The sequence below is a fragment of the Mytilus trossulus genome, chromosome 4, assembly GCF_036588685.1.
Source record: "Mytilus trossulus isolate FHL-02 chromosome 4, PNRI_Mtr1.1.1.hap1, whole genome shotgun sequence".
Lineage (NCBI taxonomy): Eukaryota > Metazoa > Mollusca > Bivalvia > Mytilida > Mytilidae > Mytilus > Mytilus trossulus.
This window is the reverse complement of record NC_086376.1, coordinates 11,402,015-11,423,770: the sequence shown is the minus strand read 5'-3', so window position 1 is coordinate 11,423,770 and position 21,756 is coordinate 11,402,015. Positions and strand designations below refer to the sequence as shown.

At 30.2% G+C, this 21,756-nt stretch overlaps 2 protein-coding genes across 8 annotated transcripts in view; one reads left to right on the top strand and one right to left on the bottom strand.

The window, feature by feature from the left end:
- Nucleotides 1–14,809, bottom strand: part of LOC134714671 (IQ domain-containing protein H-like) — a 36,613-nt gene extending 21,804 nt beyond the window's left edge. For 4 of the 7 annotated variants that reach the window (XM_063576119.1, XM_063576120.1, XM_063576125.1 and 1 more), the window contains exons 1-8: nucleotides 14,615–14,809; nucleotides 8,452–8,562; nucleotides 7,669–7,835; nucleotides 5,820–5,919; nucleotides 5,267–5,386; nucleotides 4,299–4,376; nucleotides 3,394–3,565; nucleotides 2,436–2,662 (exon numbers count right to left, since the gene is read on the bottom strand). In XM_063576119.1, the coding sequence (XP_063432189.1) occupies nucleotides 2,436–2,662; nucleotides 3,394–3,565; nucleotides 4,299–4,376; nucleotides 5,267–5,386; nucleotides 5,820–5,919; nucleotides 7,669–7,835; nucleotides 8,452–8,562; nucleotides 14,615–14,665 (1,026 nt within the window). In that variant the 5' untranslated portion in view covers nucleotides 14,666–14,809. Of the gene's footprint in view, nucleotides 1–756; nucleotides 778–1,599; nucleotides 1,615–2,435; nucleotides 2,663–3,393; nucleotides 3,566–4,298; nucleotides 4,377–5,266; nucleotides 5,387–5,819; nucleotides 5,920–7,668; nucleotides 7,836–8,451; nucleotides 8,563–14,614 lie in introns of all 7 variants that reach the window. The other 3 variants (XM_063576122.1, XM_063576124.1, XM_063576123.1) reach the window with 3 other exon arrangements.
- Nucleotides 14,803–21,335, top strand: LOC134714672 (alpha- and gamma-adaptin-binding protein p34-like). The gene is made up of 9 exons (XM_063576127.1): nucleotides 14,803–14,900; nucleotides 15,551–15,741; nucleotides 16,399–16,498; nucleotides 16,620–16,718; nucleotides 17,213–17,293; nucleotides 17,803–18,009; nucleotides 18,708–18,815; nucleotides 19,883–19,932; nucleotides 21,241–21,335. Exons 1-9 carry the CDS (start codon nucleotides 14,834–14,836, stop codon nucleotides 21,313–21,315), a joined length of 978 nt encoding a protein of 325 aa, XP_063432197.1. The 5' UTR covers nucleotides 14,803–14,833; the 3' UTR covers nucleotides 21,316–21,335.
- The last annotated feature ends 421 nt before the right edge of the window (nucleotides 21,336–21,756 follow it).

Below are 21,756 nucleotides of genomic sequence, written 5' to 3'. Positions count from 1 at the left end.
TAATTCATGTACTGAAGCAGAAGTCAAGTCTATCTATAAGCTGTTGTTTGAATTGAGGTTTTACTTACATCCACATAACTTGACCTTTAGTGAATAATGGTCTCAATGGCATTCATACCACATCTCCTTACTTTTATATTTATCTTAAAATATTACAATTATAAACATAAAACCTTAAAATCAAACTTAGTTATTGATCAATAATCATGACAAATATTTTTTGCTGACAACAGAGATAGAAAAAATTGTACGTTATATTGTAGTCTGCTTCTTCAATATACAAAAAGGGTAAGTTAATCTAAAGTACACATGTACCAGACTTGTAAAATTTTTACAGGATGGGGAATTCTAATAGAAAAGGGAAAGGATAAGGGGATATTACTCTAAAAGTCTGGGTTATATCATATGCAAAATTTCTCTTTCTAATAATGTGCATCACATATTTATCATTGGCAATATTAAAACTGCATCAATATTTTAAATATATAAGCTATAGGAATCAAAGATTGTTCAGTCAATCTTTAAATAGAATCATGCACATACTCATTTTCCTTTACCAACCATTACCTTTTCATAACATATCTCAAATATGAAACTTCAGAATATTTCCTGAATAAGTAAAGAGAAAGATGCAAAGGAAGAATGCACCATGTAAGCACAGGAGATAAACTACGAACTACATGTACTACCCCCTACAGGGTGATATATATCTATACAGGTGCAAACCAAACCCTGATAGAAAAAGTATTTATGTACCAATTGTGGTGTTGTCCCTGGCTGAAAATACAACAAATAATAAATATGGATATATATAACTAATACTACTGAGATGAAGATGTTTAGAAATACCATAAGATAGCTATAATATTTCATTTTAACTTTCCTTCAAATTGTCTCCATTAGGTAATTTTAACTCTGACATTAACAGATCTATGAATTTGTTTGACTATTTTAAAACCTTTATAATAGATTTCCTAAGTTCTTAGCTAATTTACTTTTTTCAGTTTGGATAATAAAATGTGATTCTTTAGTTATCAGCTATTTTACTGTTATACAAATTATCTGTAGTTGTAACTGCAAGAGAAAATCTATCAAGTCTCAGGAACAAAAGTTTGTTAATCAGTCATGATGAAGAAAGGGAAAGTTAAAGTTTGTTAACATATTGTCTTAATATTTTTTAGGTTTCATAAAACTGAAGCTCATACTATATGGTATCACATTATTTAAATATTTTTCTTCTTTTGAAAATTAAATAAAAATTAAATAGACCACTTGCTTTTTAAAATTTGAAATTTCACGGTCTAAGGGGGAGAAATACTGCATCAAAGTTGAATCTCTATACAATGAAGTCTACCAACAAATCTATCAATTATAAACATGAACAGCTTTACCTATAAAATGAAAAATTCTGTCTAGCTGCATAATTTACCTAGCAAGAGATAGACTTTCTCAAAGGAAAAGATATTGTATTAAAGCAGAAGACAAATAAACATTCATATTAAGTATAAAGAGTGCAGAAAGGTCACATAAGGTTAATCTGTGATGTCAATAAACAATGAATAACAGTAGTGTGATAAAGGGTTGTTCTGTGTATCTTACCCCATAATATCGACTCTAAAATTAGAACAGGCAATTGAATAGTAGAAATCTTATTAAAATAATTTTTCTTTAAGATTTATTTCAAAAGATTATGAAAAGATACATGAGCAACGTTTTGTTACTTTTTGTGAAGTAAATAAAATATTATCTTTTCCAGATCATTTGGTTTAAAAATGAAAACACCTGAAGAATATTTTACCATTTAAAACAGAGACAGGGAATCAACAGCATTTTCAAGTAACAATAGAAAATCATTAATATACATAGTAAACATCAATTGTTTTTTAAAACCACAGCAAATTAAAAGTTAGCAATCTATCCATTCAATTCAAAAACTCAATCTCTACGATGGTTATATGATGATTATAGAAACTTAAAGATAATATGCAACATTTCTCCAACATGTACAATTCAACTATTTCATAAATGCTACCAATACAACCTTTATAATTTCGAAAAAATAATACTGTAAAATTATAAATACAATCATGTGAGGCTGTTGAAAAACTTCTGACAAATGCAGGATGAATTTTTAAATGACTTGCCTACCAATTCTAACCAAAAAAGGGGGCATAAATTCATAGCATGAAAAATAAAGAAGTGTATCATGGGGACATAAACAATGCTAGGTTTTTGGGGATTTTTTGTATGAATATTTTGTTAAGGGAACATTGATAAGTGTTCTGTATACCTTATTTGTTGAAAAAAAATGAATATATGTATTCATTTTAAAAAATATTGCATATGACCTAAGATGAATTTGAGTATACAAGCCAAACACATTTATGTTGATTTGATACAAATATGAAGTCTAAGAGACAAAGACTTCTACCTACCATTGGTTGTGTGTACACCATTTCATATGTCTTCATTGTAGCCGGGGTCTTGACCATTGGTATGGTGGTGGTGGTAGCCCTGGACTTGGCTGATGGTGTTCTGGTCTCTGTACTACCAGCTGATTTAGGATGTGGCGGGACAACAGGCATCCTGGTGATATTATCTGACTGAGAACTTCCCTTTGTACTAACATCTAACCTAACACCAGCTAGAGTAGTAACAGGTTCTAGAGTAAAGAAGACAAATTGATACATTTTTCATTTTTATTCAAAATAAATAAATAATCATATTTGGCAGGAATGAAGACTCATTTTTCTGTCAAGTTTTTCATTTTGAATAGAGTCTTTAAAACAGAGTGGAGAAAAATGTTAACCACTGATTAACCAATCTAAACATAAAATGTGTGCTGTTGTCTTAACATTTTATGTATATATCTATTATCTGTTGAGAAATGATCACTGCATACTGCTCAGGTACCCAACCAAAAAGAATGAATGACTTGGGAAGGTGGAAAAGTCAAGGATATGATATGGTAATTTGAATGTAAACCTTGTTTTGTACAAGAAGGACTTTATATATGCAAGAATTTTAACTTTCTAGTTCACAAGGTAACAGTTCACAGCTGGACATGTCACCCTACCTGGCCATATTATTTCCACACTGGGAAGAACAGTCTGCTCTTACTTATAAATGTTGCTTGCAGCAAAGGATCTAATTTTCAAGTATTTGGTTTTATTTGGAATGGACCAGAATAAAACAAAAAGAAAGACGTCCTAATTAAAATGTCTTCTTCTTTTTTGAATTTTTCTAGAATATATTTATAATTTCTTCTTCTTTTTGGCATTTTTTCTAGAATATATATATCTATTAAATCTCTAACACACAGGAGAAACTAATATCAATCAGTAATAACAGAATAAAATGCTGTTTGTAAATGATTGTTTCTAAGATGTATACCTGCTTGTTGGGGTGGTTTAGTTCTGTCCACGGGATCATGAAGAGTGGCTAATCTGTTTTTGACAGGAGATGGATCTAATGTTAGCTGTGCTGCTGGAGGTATCAGACCTCTCTCTATCAGACTCAGTATACCCCTTCTGGCATCGTCTTCTGTTATGGCGGGTGGGGCAAGCTATAAAAAAGTTATGATTAAAATGGTACATTAAAAATAGTCAGATTTTTATAGTAAACTTTTTAATGTAGTTAGTTTTCTTATTGATTTAACCTTCACTTGGTCATTCATATCTTGTTAACAATTTTGTCTGTGAAATACAGTGCCTTTTAAGGGACGAAATCTAGTTCCCTTTAAATATTTTTTATATAATTCCATCAATTCTTGGTGGAATTAGAATCAATCTGCTTGATAATAAAAACAGTTCTATTGCCATCAAAATGATGCTTAGGCAGAAGAATTATGGTCAAAATCTTATCCTCAGTGCATCAACTTGAGACACATACCTTAGTTATCATGTGACAGCTGATATTTATATCCTGTTTTATATCTGCATGACATTGAATTATTTATGTGTCTATCACAAGCCAGGAGCCTGTAATTGAATAGTTGTTGTTTGTTGCAGTGTAAAATATTTGTTTATCATCCATTGTACATAAATTAGGTTGTTAATTTTTTCGTTTGAATTGTTTAACATTTGTTTCTTTGGGGCCTGACAATGTGGTCTGGGCTTTGCTCATTGTTGAAGGCAATATGGTGATCTATAGTTGTTAATTTCTGTGTCATTTGGTCTCTTGTTAAGAGTTGTCTCCTTGGCAATCATACCACATTTTTTTTTTTATATTTAAGCATGTGTTGAAAGATGATGTATATAAATATGGTTACTTTTGCTTGTAACAAATATATAACTTACTTGTGTGTCCACTCTATTGGCTCTTGGCAATACTGCTAATGGTTCTATGGTAGAACCCAAAACTGTCTTACCTAATTGCTGCAAAAAGGAAAAATAACAATTACTGTGGGTTTATTATTATTCGTTGGATATCATGTTTTGTGGGTTTTGTTGGTTCAGGTGAACCACGACTTAAAATGTTCAACAAATAACATTTCTTTTAGGCTTTGTTATCGTCCGCAGAGATGGGCAAAACCACGAAATCAAAAATCCACGATAATTCAAGGTTTACTCGATCCACATAAATAAATGAATCCACAGTATATAAAAATAAACTAATTTCTATTTTACTTCTTAACTCTCATAGATGTATTATCATTGAACATACAAAAAAATCTTAATATATATATACATATTGATAACAAATGACCTATTTGTTTTGAATTAAATGTAAATATCTTATATATTTAGTCAACTAACTTAAAAAATGATCAAAGAGGGACGAAAGATACCAAAGGGACAGTCAAACTCGTAAATCTAAAACAAACTGACAACGCCATGGCTAAAAATGAAAAAGACAAACAGAAAAACAATAGTACACATGACACAACATAGAAAACTAAAGAATAAACAACACGAACCCCACCAAAAACTAGGGTGATCTCAGGTGCTCCGGAAGGGTAAGCAGATCCTGCTCCACATGCGGCACCCGTCGTGTTGCTTATGTGATAACTTGATCAAATTCTTTGATTTGATATTCTAATTTTTACAAAACATTTCTTAGGATGTTCACATCAATGATTATGTCATATTTTCTAATGAACTTTTATAAAATCTTTTAAAGAATAAAGTGTATTTTTCTAAGAGTAAAAACAAACTTTATATCTTATCCTGATTTACAATAAAATAATGATAAATCCTGACTTTTACCAGACTTGGCATGCAAAGTTACAAGAACCAAGAAAGATGTCTACTACAGTATAACAAACCTTTGATTTATTTCTCTGTTGAATGAGTGGTAGCACTATACCAAAGTTGTCATTTAATGAATCTCTGTTATATTTGTTTTGTGGATTCAGTACAGTCCTCAGTGTAAGCACATGTCTAGCCTAAAATGTAACAATCCTCATAAAACACTAGCCTAGGAACAATTTGCATTGAAATCAAAAATCAAGCTAAATCAAATGCATATTGATGAGTATTTGTACATTTTCTTTTTTTTAATAAAGTTGAAACATGTTGCTCTTCTTTTCAAATATTTGAAGATTTCCAGTTTAGAAAAAATAAAGAACTACATAAAATCTTCTTATGCAGAATTGGTTAATATTTAAAATAATTGGAGGTACACTAGCTCTTCTATTCCTATCAATCATTATAAAATGCAGTTCATCAAATCAATTACGAAAACAATGTTTCACATGATCATTATTCAAAACAGTATAAAAATTCAAAGCCAAGTAATTGGAAACTTTTTATATAAATAAAGCAGCTAGCCTAGGTCTGCATTATAATACTCCCTGGTTAAAATCAGTTAAACATTACCTGTTGCCCTGGCGTAGGACCTGACACTTGTACAGTCTGCCTCTTAGGGAGTAAGGCTCCTGACCCAGAAGGTGGTTGTGGTTGGTGTATGTTCCTTTCTCTGTAAATAAATGGAAGTATTTCTCATGAATATAAATGCAACATATTCCATCAATATACTGGGTGCATGCTTATGTATAAAGGGAGATAAGGGATTCACTGTCATTAGTTTGTATACATACAAACATTTTATGGCTCAATTTTTTTTAGTGTTATATTAATAAATAATATCCTTGACTAAAGAGAGGATGCTGGTCCAGAATGCAATGTCAATGTTAATGATATTATAGCCATCTGCAGGATAGATTAATAGAATGGGTAATGATGCTGAATATACTTTTTTCATTGAATATTAAAACTAGAGGCTCTAAAGAGCCTGTGTCACTCACCTTGGTCTATGTGAATATTCAACAAAGGACACAAATTGTGTTTTGGTGATGGTGATGTGTTTGTAGATCTTACTTTACTGAACATTCTTGCTGTGTACAATTATCCCTATCTATAAGGTTTGGCCACGTAGTTTCAGTGGAAAATGTTAGTAAAAATTTACCATAAAGGGTTATAACTCCTTAGGAGTCAATTGACCATTTTGGTCATGTTGACTTATTTTTAGGTCTTACTTTGCTGTAAATTATTGCTGTTTACAGTTTATCTCCATCTATAATAATATTCAAGATAATAACAAAAAAGCCAAAATTTCCTTAAAATTAACAATTCAGGGGCAACCTACTAACCAGTTGTCCAATTCATCTCAAAATTTTAGAGCAGATAGATCTTGACCTGATAAACATTATCAACTCCTATCAGATTGCTCTAAATGCTTTGGTTTTTGAGTTATAAGCCATAAACTGCATTTTACCCCTATGTTCTATTTTTAGCCATGGCGGCCATCTTGGTTCATTGGTCACCGGACACAATTTTTAAACTAGATAACCTAATGATGATTGTGGCCAAGTTTAATTTTATTTGCCCAGTAGTTTCAGAGGAGAAGACTTTTGTACAAGATAACATAGATTTAGGAAAAATGGTTAAAAATTGACTATAAAGGTCAATAACTCTTAAAGGGGTCAACTGACCATTTTGGTCCTGTTGACTATTTGTAAATCTTACTTTGCTGAACATTTTTGCAGTGAACAGTTTATCTCTATCTATAATAATATTCAAGATAATAACCAAAAACAGCAAAATTTCCTTAAAATTACTAATTCAGGGGCAGCAACCCACCAACCAGTTGTCCAATTCATCTGAAAATTTCAGGGCAAGTAGATCTTAACCTGATAAACACTATATCACTGTCAGATTTGCTCTAAATGCTTCGGTTTTTGATTTATAAGCCAAAAACTGCATTTTACCCCTATGTTCTATTTTTAGCCATGGCGGCCATCTTGGTTGGTTGGCCAGGTCACCGGACACAATTTTTAAACTAGATACCCCAATGATGATTGTGGTCAAGTTTAATTTTATTTGGCCCAGTTGTTTCCGAGGAGAAGATTTTTGTAAAAGTTAACGATGGAAGACAGACGCTAAGTGATGGGAAAAGCTCACTTGGCCCTTTGGGCCAGGTGAGCTAAAAACTTGAGGAGAAATTTCCTTTTCCCAAAAGTAGTCTTAAAGTTTTGACATTTTGAAATTGCTGGGTTTCTGTCTAATTGATGTCTACCTTATATATAATTTTCTGTTAAAAAAAACTCCTTTTGAGAGATTTGATTTCATAGATATACACATCCTACATAGAATACTATGTTGATATGGAGTATTTTGAAGACCTACTCTTGAAGAAGTAATTTGTTTTGACATTGACAGGACTTACCTTGGAAAAACTGGACCAGATATTCTTCTAACATCATCAACTTTGCTCTGTGTCCTTAAATCTAATGTAGTTTCTAGCGATACATTCTGGTCAAATCTACTGGCTGTGGCATAAGGTAAAGTCTGGACTTGATTATTATACTGGTTAATTATCTGTTCTGTTTTGTTCTGTCAAAAAATACTTAAAGATGACTTTCAAAATATTTTAATTGGTTATCATTCTTACATTTATCATCACTAAAATATATATATATGTTTGATATAAATATCTTTAAACAAAATGATGGCATTGAAGACCTGAAAAACATGCACATTACATTATATATAATCATTAGCCCCATAGTTATAATCCATTTTTAAAAACTGGTCCAGTAGATTTAATTTTGCAATATAGTTAATATAATTATTGTTTAATTTAATACATGTACTAGAATTACTTGGCAGAATTATGGTTCATACAACAGACAATAGGAGTCTTGAGATTGTAAATTATTCATGGAATAGTAATGTTATGATAATACAAAATTAAAATAAAAATCACAATGCAAGATAAAATCTGAATTTATGTACATGAAAACGTACATGTATAACTTACATGTGAATATGAGTTAACATACTGTAAATAAAATGCTTTTAAATGATCACTTTACTACTATAAATCCTATCTAATTTGTTGTACATGCCTATGTACATGCATAAATCTACATTATAAACATGCTTGTTGTTGGGTGTGAACCAAGGTTCTGTATTGAAGACCATCTTATATGTACATATTAAATCTCACCTGTAAACCCTCTTCAGTTTTAGCCAATGCTTTCTCTAAATCTTGTATGTTAATGTTGGCAGTATCCCCTTGTGCAATCTTCTCACGTAACTGTCGTAAATCATCTTGTACCTAAAAAATAAAATCTTAATGCAGGTTAAGGTAAACTGGAAAATGCAAACTGAGTAAGGAGCACATCTGTTAAGCTACATGTACTTTAAGTATCATAAAAAAAAACAGGTCATGAATCTACAATGTATTCAGCAAACATTTTATTAAGCTTCAATACTCTGGGTTAAAAAAACCGAGGGCAAGCCCCCCTGGCTAGTTAAATTTCTTAAAATGGAATACATCCAATATAAAGAATATGACTGGAAATTGAATGCAAAACCATATACATTGTAGAACATATTCAGTTTAACTATATGCTTAAATGTTTACAATAACTGAAACTTGTGCACATCAAATGTTTTAGACAAACTATATCAAATTGCCCCAAACTTTGCACAAAGGAACAGTACACAATATATATATAAAGTACTGGTTCTTAAATTCAAAGATTACTACAATTATGTTTACAAATGACATTTCCTGTGAATATGTCTGTCATAAGATGCTGAAACAGCTGAAAGTTTAGATTAACCACAAATCAAGGTATTGCCAAACATTAAAATGTTTGTCTGCTGTTCCCCTGCCAAATGGTCCAGAGTTTGAGTAGGTATTAGCGGTGAATTTTTTATAGTTTTTTCAACAACATGGTACATTTATTTAGGTATAAAACCACTGATTCCCAAGTCCCAAGTTTTCATTTGATACCAAAACTACCCAAACATGTCACTAATTGACATTTTTAGATATAACTATGCCTAGGAACTACTTTGTTTAAAATATGCTCTCCAGGCCTGAATTAGTGTTTCCATACCTTTATCTTGCATAAGCAAAAACATGTTTGCAGGATCGAATTAGTTCTCACCGCAATATAGCCTTTCTGTGCTAATGTGGCGAAAAGCAAACAACAATCAATCAATCAATTATGTTTGCAGGTACAACTATTATTTGTTTTCTTGTTGTGTCTGGGATTATTTTTTTTGCTGTTGTCTAAACAAGCTTCACATATATATAACAAAACACCTCGTCACAGTTCCTGGCATTGTAATAAAGAAGGTTGAATTCTGAATAATTCTTTTAAATTTAAGTAGAACCCAGTCAACCTTCAAGAGTCTTTGTTGATATTGAAGCAAGTCACAAGTAAACAGTTAAATGGAAGGTCAATTTATTTCCTTCACAGCTAACAAGTAACAATAACCAACTATTGATATTACATATTATATATGCCAATTCAATATTTACAATTGCTATTATTAAATTTTATTACTTAATTCTGTGTTCAACTTCAACCCTAAATCTATTTAACATATTTATCTAGCACTTAACTGACAATAATCATTTTTTGTTGTAATATTGGGTCTTTTAAAACTTCTATTATAAATGATATGTTTTGTACTCTTATAAAACTATAAAACAGAAATATGGAAAAAAGAAATTCTGACAAAATTCCTTAATCAAATGGACATCTACATTTACACTTCAGGTTCTTTTAAAAATGTTTATCTCTTGCTCATTGTTGCTAGCAATATCAGGTGTTTAGTGTTAAGTGTGTTGCCGTCTGTCTTTACTTCTGTCTGTATGGGAGGAAGAGTTTATAACATACCTTCATTGGTTAGTTAAAACATATTTATTTATAGTGGATTGGGAAACAAGTTACAACAACTCATATTTATCCCTTTCCACTTTGCAGGTACAAGTGCTGCCTTGTAGCAGCATCATTACAATGTGTTGAATGTAGCCTACTCTTTTTGGACATCTACAAGGGTGTCTTTTATGTGCAAAAGATATGTCTCTCTCTTAACACAGGTCATTGGTCAATATTTTAAGATTTCCGTAGATACAAACAGCAAATCAACCAAAATCATTTTGTTTTATGTCTCTGTGAATGTACATGTTCTATTAGGTAGCTTTTAGCAACACACAATCAATTAATCTCTTTTTGTGTGTGCCTACTGAAAAGTTTATCTATAGTACAACAAATCTGTTTCTCAAATAATGATGTATATAAATTTTTATACATGTACAATGTATATAAAATGACATCCGTTTCATATCAAATAAAAGCCCAGGTTTTACCAGAGAGAGAAAAAACTTATTAATTCTAATACCATCGATCTATTTAAATATTAAATACAAAAATTCTTAAATCTGAATACCTTTTATGTTGTTCATTTAAATTCACAAAATGTGAACATATATTTGAATGCTATTATAAAATAATTTGAGTACTTGTTCATTAACACTCTTATGGCCTCACTGAGAAAACCACTCTTATATAATAATGGTTTCATTGACAATACCTCCTTTACAAATGAATAAAACCTTGTATACTTTCTGTAATAACGTTCTCAACAGATATCTTCTGAAGCTTTATATTACTGGGAAAACTGAATTCATAAAATACAAAATAGTTTCAATACACTCAGAATTTGGCAAAAGAAAACAATTAGTCCTGAGGTTCAATTTTTAAAAATAATGAATGCTTACATTTTGTACATGATATAATAAATATGAATATAATGTTGTATTCAAGATTTTTTTTCCAGGACTATTAAAATTGTACAATGTAACACACCACAAAGTCAGCTGGTAAAACAGTATATATTTATTGTGTAAAGATGGACTGTTCTTTAATATCATTATTGGATTTCCTTTGAATTAAAAATTGAATAAAAAGAATTTATAGAGTGGCTATCTTTATGGATGCAAACTCAAATTTTAAATGCCAGCTAGCAATAGAAAGTATACCAATCAAATTAACTTACATTTTTTAATATCTCGTGCATTTCCTTCTGATGACTATAAATCTTATTATCATCAACTGTTTCCTCATAAAAAATAGGCTTGAAAGGTTGCACACGGTGTGTATAAACCAAAGGTTCTTTACTTAAAGAGGCGATTAACTCATTACTAAACAAAGATGGACGTTTCTTTGCCAATGACTCTGTGTTCGAGTCAGTTTCATCAGATTCTTTGACACTGAGAGGCAAATCTTTAAGTGAAAGAGAAGTTTTTCTCTTTTCATTAGATGGTGATCTCCCTTTGCCTGGTTGTATTGACTTTTTAACAGTCAGTTTAGTCTCTGGAGTTAATGTTTCGTGTCTCTTGAGAAAGTTAAGTATTTCAGCACTAACATCCGACATTTTACAAACTTCTTAGACACACAAATATGGTAGTTTAATCCATTAATCAATGAGAAACATAAACATTAACAGATATTTTGAACGTTCAACTGTTTATCTCAATTCTTGTGTTTGGAAATTTATGACACAAAACACTAGAAAACTTAATTTTCTATTTTTGGGACCACACCAGGGTGCATTATGTTTGTAATATTAATATGACTTATAGTCAATAATAATTTAAAAAACACAAAAAAATCCCAATAATTACATTTTTGTAGCTTTCAAATATTTAGTTTTTTTGAATAATATACAAAATATACATTTTCCCTCAAAATAAAGTTCCCTTAAAAACACCTCAATAGGTTGCCCAGTAATTTACAATAATGAATGCACTCACTGATCGATTGCACTGACTATAAACAATGAAATTTATCCTGTTAAATTGTCAAAGGTTTCCATTTCAGTCAAAGTTATTCTATACATGTTATCAAATGAAAGATCAGATCATATATTAAAACCTTTAGATCATAATCTGCAGGTATCATGTACTTTGAAAATCTTTTATTATCTTTTACTACATCAATGCAATTTTGGAATCTAGAAAACACTGAATGAATGATTGATAAATTTCAATGCTAGGTGATCATGGTGATAGGTAATACTTTTTATTGCAAAACCAATTGGCAATAATTTAAAAGACACCTGTAACAATTAAAAAAAACAAGATGAAAATTTCCCAGTTGACCAGTATTTGCCAGTATTGCATGACCATTTGATGCAGATTATTTGGGATAGCAAATACAAGTAAATACCACTGATAATTACAGGTAACTCTTCGCTAGCAAAGATGCCCATTTCCGTTTTTATGTTCACCATTGTTCACATTGACAAATGTACTTCTTAGATCAGAGGCCTTTACATCACTCAGGATTCAACTAATCATCATTAGTGGGGCTAGCATGACGAGTTGGTAAACTCAAATTCAGTCTGATAAAATAATTTGTTTCAATATACAATGTAGGGAGAAATGGTAGATCTTTTTTCATTGAGATTAAAATACATAAATTTCATAAGTGGGGCCAGTTGCAATTTGTGGGCAGTAATTCAGCACCATTTAGTTATTTTCTTCAAAAGTGGGGCGAGTTACATTTTTGTATTATGTAAAGCAAAATATTGTCCTATGAAATATTGTACCACAAGACAATATTTCATAACAATGAAATATTGTACCACAAGACAATATTTCATAACAATGTATCATGAAATACTGTCCTCATCCATATTATGGAAAAATGTCCAGAGAAGGACAAATTTGCATAGTGAAATTGTGTCTGTATATAGACAATATTTCACAGATGAATACTATGGAATTTTGTCTTGTTAAAGGGAGGTTATATTTAGTGTGAATTAAGACAATATTTCATAGATGAATACTACAAAATTATGTCCTGTTAAAGGGAGGTTATATTTTGGTTATATTTCATGAGTATTGAGACAATATTTCATAGACAGATTGTCATGGAATTTTGTTTCATGAAGGAGAGGTTATCAACATATATTCATGTATATAGGATTTTTTTCTGCGACATGTGCCTGTGTATATATTTACAAAATAAGTGATTATCAGTACATTACTTATATTTGTACAGTATAATGTAATAAAATGAAACCTACGTTAGACTATTCTTTAATCTATAATAAACCATTTGTAGTGTTTCCAAACTTTCTATGCAAATTTGAAAATAATATAAATTCTCTACTATACAAAACAGTTTCAGTTATAAATCTAAAAATGTGCATGCTGCATGCTTGTGTACTTTTTCTAATTGTGAAATAATTTGATTAAAAAATATTTTTAAAGCAATTATTGCATAGTGAAGTATTGTCATGAACAGAATTTCATAATGAAATATTGTACAGAAGGAGGTGACAAAATTTCATGGACAAAGACACTATTTCATAATGAAATATTGTCCAAGACAATATTTCATTATGAAATACTGTCAGTGAACAATATTTTATATGAAAATTTGTATGACAGACAATATTTCATGGAGGACAATATTTAATGTTACAAGTACATTGTAAGCTGACCTTTTTTCATCAATTATACTAGTACTATTCAATAGTATGGTGAGTTTAAAGGCCTAGAGACATTCATGAGTCAGATGAGTTCAAAGGCAAAAATCCCAAGGAATTTAACTACATTTCATAAGTAGGGTAAGTTGGAAGGCCCAAAATAAGCAGTATTTAAACCATTTTCATAAGTGTGTGGGGCCAATTGTTTATCATAGGTGTGGTGTCAGTTGAATCATTTCATTAATCCTCTTTCTGCCAGTAGTATTATGGGTTTCATTTAATGTGCAGGAAAATATGAAAGCTCGACATTCGTGAGGTCAATTGCCCAACAATGATGTTATTTGATATCTATATAGGTGTCAGTAATGATCATTAAATTTGGGCGTTATTTGAAGAAAAAAATTTCTTACACTGTTTAAAATTCAGTTTTTTTTTATTTGAAAGAGATACAGCAATGAAGAGAAGCTTGCATAAATGAAAACAGCCTGCGTGCACATACATGTACATGTATGTGTCTCTCTGGCAGCAAGAGGGTTAACTAGCAGCAAAACCATGGCTCTTATGTCTTTATGCTTTTTTTTACTATTCTGGACCAGACGACATATAGTCAAAAATTGCATAAGGACCTCGGAGTTTGGCAGCTAGAGGGCTAACATGAGTGGGGCTAAAAGGGGGAGGGGTTATTTTTGAGCGGATATGTTTGGACTTGTATTGGTTCAAAGCTCTCTTCAGTGCTCTTATGACTTTTTCTTAACCGAATTTGAATAACACGTCTTTTTTTAATGTCTATAGAATAAAAACCATCCACTACTGTTTTAAAAGGTACCGTTCAACAACAGGGTGCAGGTAAAACGTCACTTTATTTTATTTACCTTTAACAATATTTGACCAACTTCTTCTGGTCGCGGTTCTACGTCCATCATTATTGTTTAATTCTCTCTTTTATTCCCTTAAAATTGCTATTTTTTGGTTTGTGATCGCATCAAAACAAAACAGAATCTATACGGTCGCAGGATGCGGCCATTTGTGTTCCTCAGCAACTATTTAAACACCGTAAAGGGGTGACGTAGTTCACACTTCCGGTAACTGAAATGACAAATCCATGTGCATTATTTACATCATGTTGTGATAGTTTTCCTTCAGAAGAATTTATAAAGAGTAAATATACACAAAAAGAGACTTAAAACACTATTAATTATAATAAGTATACATTATATGCAAATATACCATAGAGTCAGATTATTAGGGAGAAAATAATCATCAAATGTTAAAAAAGGGGGTGTGTCCTAACTAATATGAGGCAGGCATTCCCTGTAAATGGGACGAAGTCTGTATGAATTATTTTTTTGTAACTTAAACATTTGTAAAAAAAAACAAAAAAGGAAATACTGAAACGTTTCCGATTTTGGTTCTGTTGTTAGGGATTTTTAGGTGGCAATTCTTTATTTTGGTCAGTGTGCCTGTCACTTTCTTTTATGCTACCCTAGGCAGGCCCATAGCCAGGAATTTCCAAGGGGGGTGGGGGTCGTTGGACTCACAAACTTGACTTTAAATAACAGTCACAATTCGAACAGAACATTGACTTTAACAGTGCTTATTTGTTTTCAAGGGGGGGGGTTCGTCAGAACCCCTGGCTACGGGTATGCTAGGTTAGAATTTTGGTTTAAGGTATAAAATTGTTTTTAATCATTATTTTGTGGTTCACAAGATTAGAAAGTTAGTGATATAAAGGATATCAAGAAGTCCAGTTCAACATTTTCTTTTTCGGGTGTATGAATCAGTTCTTCAATTTTTTTTTTTTTTTACAGAAATAAAAAAACAAAATGAGTTAGAAGGTGGAGTAAATGATTTGGAAAATATATGGCATTACAATTGGCACATTGATACAAAATATTACACAGCAGACATCGAGCTCTGTCACACCTCAGAACGAACCATTGGTAACACTGAATTTGCAGAGTTAGTCCAAGCTGTTATTATCTATTTCAATCCAAATCAGGTAAGAATACAATTTAGGAGGGTTATTTCAGTTTGTTGCTCCTAAGAAAATATATGTTACACTTTAAATATATGTTATTTGCTTCATGGATATTGCAGATCATATGATGCAAGTTGTTTGTGAGGCATTGATGATTTGATTTTTCTGAAATGTTTTTTTTTTGTTTAATGTTTACATTTATTTTGTACCAGTAGTTACAATTTGATTGGCTGAGTCAGATGGCTTCTTTTTCTTTGTATTTTGAATTTTTAATTTTAAAAGTTGCTTATCTTACCAAAAACTTCAAAAGTTATCACAATACTAGGTAAAAAAAATACCTCTTCTTATTAATAAATACTGATAAGAAAGTAAAGTACTAACCTTTTTATCTTGATACTGCAAGCAATATTCTCAATATTCAATAACCATTGTTATTTTTTAGCATTGGTATTACATGAATTTACATCATGTACATTACACTAGTCCAGATCATAGCAATAGTTTTAAAGTGAATCATTTATAATTAGTATCTACATGGCCATTATAAAGGTGATAATAAATATGGAAAAAAAACGCATTTTAAAGATGAAGAGAATTTATGAATATCCAACATAATGATGTGTTTACAAAATTAATGCAATATTGCCATACATTTTCCCCTTTTTCTTTTCTTTTTAGGAATCTAGTTTTGACAAGGCCAAGTCATGGTTGCCATATTTGAATGAATTGTCACCTCCTATACAAATATTGGTTTGTGAAACATGTTGCAATGAGAATGGTAAGACACCAGTTCCTTTTCTTTGTTGACTTATATACAAATACATGTATAAATGCAGTTGTAGGATATTAAATGGATAGTTTTCAAAGTGAAGGGGTAAATCCTGTTTATTTTGTTTCAGTTGTCAAGAGAAACACTGTTCAGGAATGGTGCATTAAGAATGAATTTGAACTTGTTGAATTGTCTCCCCTGAAATCGGATGATGATGAGGAATATGAAGGTAAATAATATAGTAAAAGTTAAGTATCAATGTTAACAAATTATTATTAAGGCTTTTATAAAATTGGTTGAATGGGGGTGGAGGATGGGTGTTGGAAGGCACTTTTATTTAAATTTGATGGATTATGGTTATTTCAGACAGACAGACTTAACTATTACATGAAATAATAACATTCGATGCATGATATGGTATTGTTTTTAAATGTGCCTTCTGGTAGACATTCAAGTTAGTAAAATGAGTATACTACTGCCAAAGGTCTACTTTATACAATTTCAGTTTTCAACTCTTATATTTAACATTGGACCAATATCAAGATAAACGGTACAACAGTAACTGTTGGCAATTTGCTGTCCTTCTAAAGTGTCATATGAAAACATACTCTTGTTATAGAAAAATTAATACAAGCTTACTGAGGTAATTGGTACTTTTCTTGCCATTACTTAAGTGTTGTTCAAATTAACTTCTGTTTTACATTGTTTTATTACTTTTTATAGATGACTTTGAGGAAACTACAGGAATCAGAAGAATTATCCAAGCTCTACATGCTCATACATGGTCTAATCTGGAAATGAAGGGTATACAGTATTTATTATATTACAATAAATTATCTATTGTTTCTTTTGTTTCAATTGAAAATTCATTTTACTGCTTGTGTTGAGGAAAAGTAGCAAAATCTGTCATAAATAGCTCACTTATAAGATTGGGACATAAATATTAAAAATAATTCCTTACACAAAAGACCAGATTGCATCAATAGATTTCAAATGTTCACAAGTACAAGTAAATGGAACATGAAATATTTATAACCAGATTTAAGCTTTTTGGAAGATATCATTTAGAAGCCTAGGTGTTACCAAACATCTCCATTACTTTATATCATACACCAACTAACATAATCATCAGTTCAAAAAAATACAAGCAAAAAAGAAAAGAAAAATTATGCTCATTATTGTTCACCATCATGAAAAGTCAATCACACTTTTAAAGTCTTCTCCTAAATTGACTGCCTTATTTTTGGTAAAAAATTTACACAAATATTAACCATATCTTATAACAAAATTGTATGTTTCTAATATCATTTTAGACAACCCATCTATACATAGTCCATATATGAGAAAACTTATGGAAGAAGAAAAAACAAACAATGAGAAGCCAGAATCAGAATCAGAAGGTGCATGTGGTGATTGTAAACGTTTAAATGACTCGGATGACCCAGAATTGAACAATCAGACATCTGGAAAGACGAATGATAAAACAGACATCCCAAAAAAATCAACGAGTGACAGAATAGGTACTTAATTTATTTACAGTGTATTGGGTGATACCTGTTTCAAATATACTTCACTGGTTGTTTTCTAACTTTTATTACATATCTTATTGAAAATTGTATTGTGATGTATTAATTTTATCATCTAATTGATCTTTAAAAAAGGAAAAATAACACTTTAAATTTCATAAATCAAGAGCGCTTTATGGTTAACCTTCATCAGAAAGGCTTTAAGTTGAATATTAGAAAATCAAGGATGTATAATATTCAAACAATTTGAGGAGCTGTATGATGATCTGAAAATAATAGCCAAATGCATCTAAATTAGCCAAAGGCGTTGAAATAACTCTATAAAAAGAAGCTGAAACTTTCAATCACCTTCTATAGTCAAGGAAATATTAAGCTTCTCAAAGATTACAATTAGTGTTTGTCAAACTGCTATCTATCCAATAAAAAATTTCAGATGAAGTGTGTTGATCAATATTTTTTTTTTAAATTTTAATATGTCAAAGGGTCAAGCAAAATATTTTGTCAAAATTATATAAAAATTAAACGACCCAAATTGATTTTAGTCAAGGTGTTTGGTACCACCTTAAGATCTTAATACATGAACTTAGTTGAAAGTTAGTATACTACAGTTAAAAGTTGTGTTTTATTCATTTTATAAAAATGTTGTTTGATTAAAGTGATCAAAATATTAAGATAAGGTGTATATTTTATAGATGACTTGATTGTACAAGACAATGACATGGCATTGTTTGATGCTGTTGGGAATGACGACCCAGGAGGGTCTTTTGAGACACTATTTGCCAAATTCAATTTTATGAAAGGTGAGTAAAAAACCCAAGTTATGTAATCAATAACCAAAGAGGAAAACACAAATAAAGTAAAAAAAACACACAACTGAATCAGAATTTCAATTTCGATTACTAAGAATACCAAGAATTTAACAATCTAGTCAATCATATATCTGGAATGTATCAAACAATAACATTAGAAAGGTGTTGTTTTATATTTTTTTAACTATAAATCTGTATTTTAATTATAAAACAATAACTTCTGTTATTTTTTATCTATTTTCAAAACAAGGGAGATAATTGTTTAATTGTTAATTATTATCACATTAGCTAGCTTTTAAACCATGATAAAACTAACATTTTCTTAGGAAATGACTGTATCAAGTCAGGTATATGACAGTTGTTTTTCACTTATTCCATTGATTGTTGACAATTGATTTTGTTAAATTTTAGGGACTTCCTATTTGAAAATCTCAATACACCTTCAATCCACCAAAGTATAAAATTTTATATATTTCAAGCAAAATGTAAATTTTCACAAAAGAATTCAACTAATTTGGAAGAATTTTCATAGAAAAATGAAATGATTGTTATAATAAACATAATTTGTTTAATTTTCATATTGAATTTGTTTTTAACGAAAAAAACAAGCAAGTTTTGTATGATGCATATTTCCCTCTCAGTCCTGTAAGGGAGATAACTCAGATAATCTGGTAATAACATGTGTAGCAAATTAATCTATTTTATTTATGTAACAAGAAAACAAGTTCTCTGAAGTTCTGAACTCCAAATTTTTCTTTTCATTCTCTAAAAGCACACTATGAGAGCTATCTTCTAATAAATTTAAAAAAAAATTATATTTTTCAGTTTTCTTTCATTCACAAACAATTGATTTTTCATTGTATAATCTATACAAAATTTGACTTACTTGTAGCTTGACCAAAACTCAATGACTAACCCATTTTTACTATATTTTGACAATTGAATAATGTAAACTGCATTTTGGCAAATTTTAAAAAGCTCTGTTGTAATTTATTTATACAACACTTCATGCTTACTACCAAGCTAAATTTTAAAATTATCATTCTGTTGTATTTCAGAGAAAGCAGATACTTTACCTCCTGACCAAAGAAAAGCATATGCAGAGAAGGTAAGTTTGAGTTTTTCTTTTACCAAGTGTATGATACAATAAATTTATAATTACTGTTAGGTTAAAGAAAATTTATATCCAATTAAACTACTTTGTATAAACATAAGGTGAAATAAATGTTTTAAGAGTCCATAACTTACCATGAAAAAGGCAATAATTAGTGGTCAGTTATTTATTTACATTGAAATGAATTTTTCTCTTTTGTTTGTTGCTTTTTCTCTTTTTCTTGCATGCAGAGATATTTCTTGTATCGCACAATGTGTCAATCTTGTAATGTGATATAAAAAGTTTATATGAAAATCTGTGTGTTTATTTGATTGGCTTATCCATTTTCATGAGACTTTATTATTTCCATTGGCTATTCGTGAGGTCATTGATTTCTTTCAAAGGTTAAAATGATGTACATTTCATCCATAGCTATTGGCATATGTGATTTCTTAGATAATATACAAAGCATTCACACTTTTTACCTGAAAATCTTCTTTTTGTCAGGTTCTAAAGCGTACAAAAAGTTTTAAAATGTCTGATGTTAAAATTTGATGCAGTAACATGATGTCATATTTGAATGTGCAAAAGACTATATCAGCTATTTATGGATTTTTTTTTCAACATGACAAGAGCGTTGACCATAAGAGAAACTGGTTTAACAACTTGTTCTTGTATTATCATTTTGATATTGATTTGTTTTTTTCCTGTTCTAACACAGTTGTTTGGGTTTTCTCTACTTATTAAACAACCATAGATCTCTAGGAAAGATACCATTTTAATCAATTTATCCTTTTAACCAGTATGTAACTTCTATGATAAAAACATATGCATAATAACAGACATATGCAACATAATTATCAGAATGTCACTTTTTTTATAGTATGTATTGCCTACATTATTTTAATTTATCATTTTGCACATCAACATGAGATAACTAGTGTTTATTATGATGAAAGTGGTATATTATATCAAATTTACACATTGTCAATAAATATGGACAGATGGACTCTTATATTATCTAGAGATTTATATATAGAAACATATACATTTATCTGTTTAAAGATATAATTAACACGGGATATATATTTTTGCTTAATAAGTTAAGTATAGTCCATGCTTAAACAAAATCATTATTAATATGAGGAAGCATGAAACAAATGACATTTAGTAAGATACATTTTTCATAATTTGTTCCTTATGATCTTTTGATTCTATTTTGGAATTTTCAATTAGTTTGATGTCTCATTTCCCCTTAACCTTTTACTTGAATTGACAAATATTTTCCTTAAATAAAACTAAAGTAATCTTTCTTATATTTAGGTAGCTGTATCATTTTGGAAAGCTTTAGGTGGAGAAGGAGATGATGGGATAGATTCAAGTGGTGATGAGACATAAATACTGGACTGCAAATAAAACTATGAAACATAAATACTGGATAGCAAATTAAACTTTACACAAACAATTTTAAGGAAGGATGTGATGTACTTTGTGTCATGATATGTTCCTGGAACTTCCATTGTTTTTAAAGTGTCGGTGTCTATCATATAAAACAGTGTATATTTAATTTATAACTATCAGAAAATAAAAGAAATAATAAATTTTATTGACATATTAAAGGCCTTATTGTCCTTCCCTTCGCTTATTTATCACCCTGTTCATTTGCTCCCCAATATTTTCACTGGTTAGAGATGTGAGGTGAAATTATTTGCTAAGTCACAATTTGGAGAAGTTATCAGTAGAATAATTATGTGTGAGAAGTCATATCAAAATCACTTTCATCAAGTGGTAAAACTGTCTAAAGCTGTGGGAAAAGACCAGATAAATGTATTTACAGGT

Coding starts and splice junctions, on each gene's coding strand:
- LOC134714672 (XM_063576127.1), top strand. CDS start 14,834: ATGACAAATCCATGTGCATTATTTACATCATGTTGTGATAGTTTTCCT. Junction 15,742..16,398: donor TCTATTTCAATCCAAATCAG/GTAAGAATACAA, acceptor TTTTCTTTTTAG/GAATCTAGTTTTGACAAGGC. Junction 18,816..19,882: donor CAAATTCAATTTTATGAAAG/GTGAGTAAAAAA, acceptor GTTGTATTTCAG/AGAAAGCAGATACTTTACCT.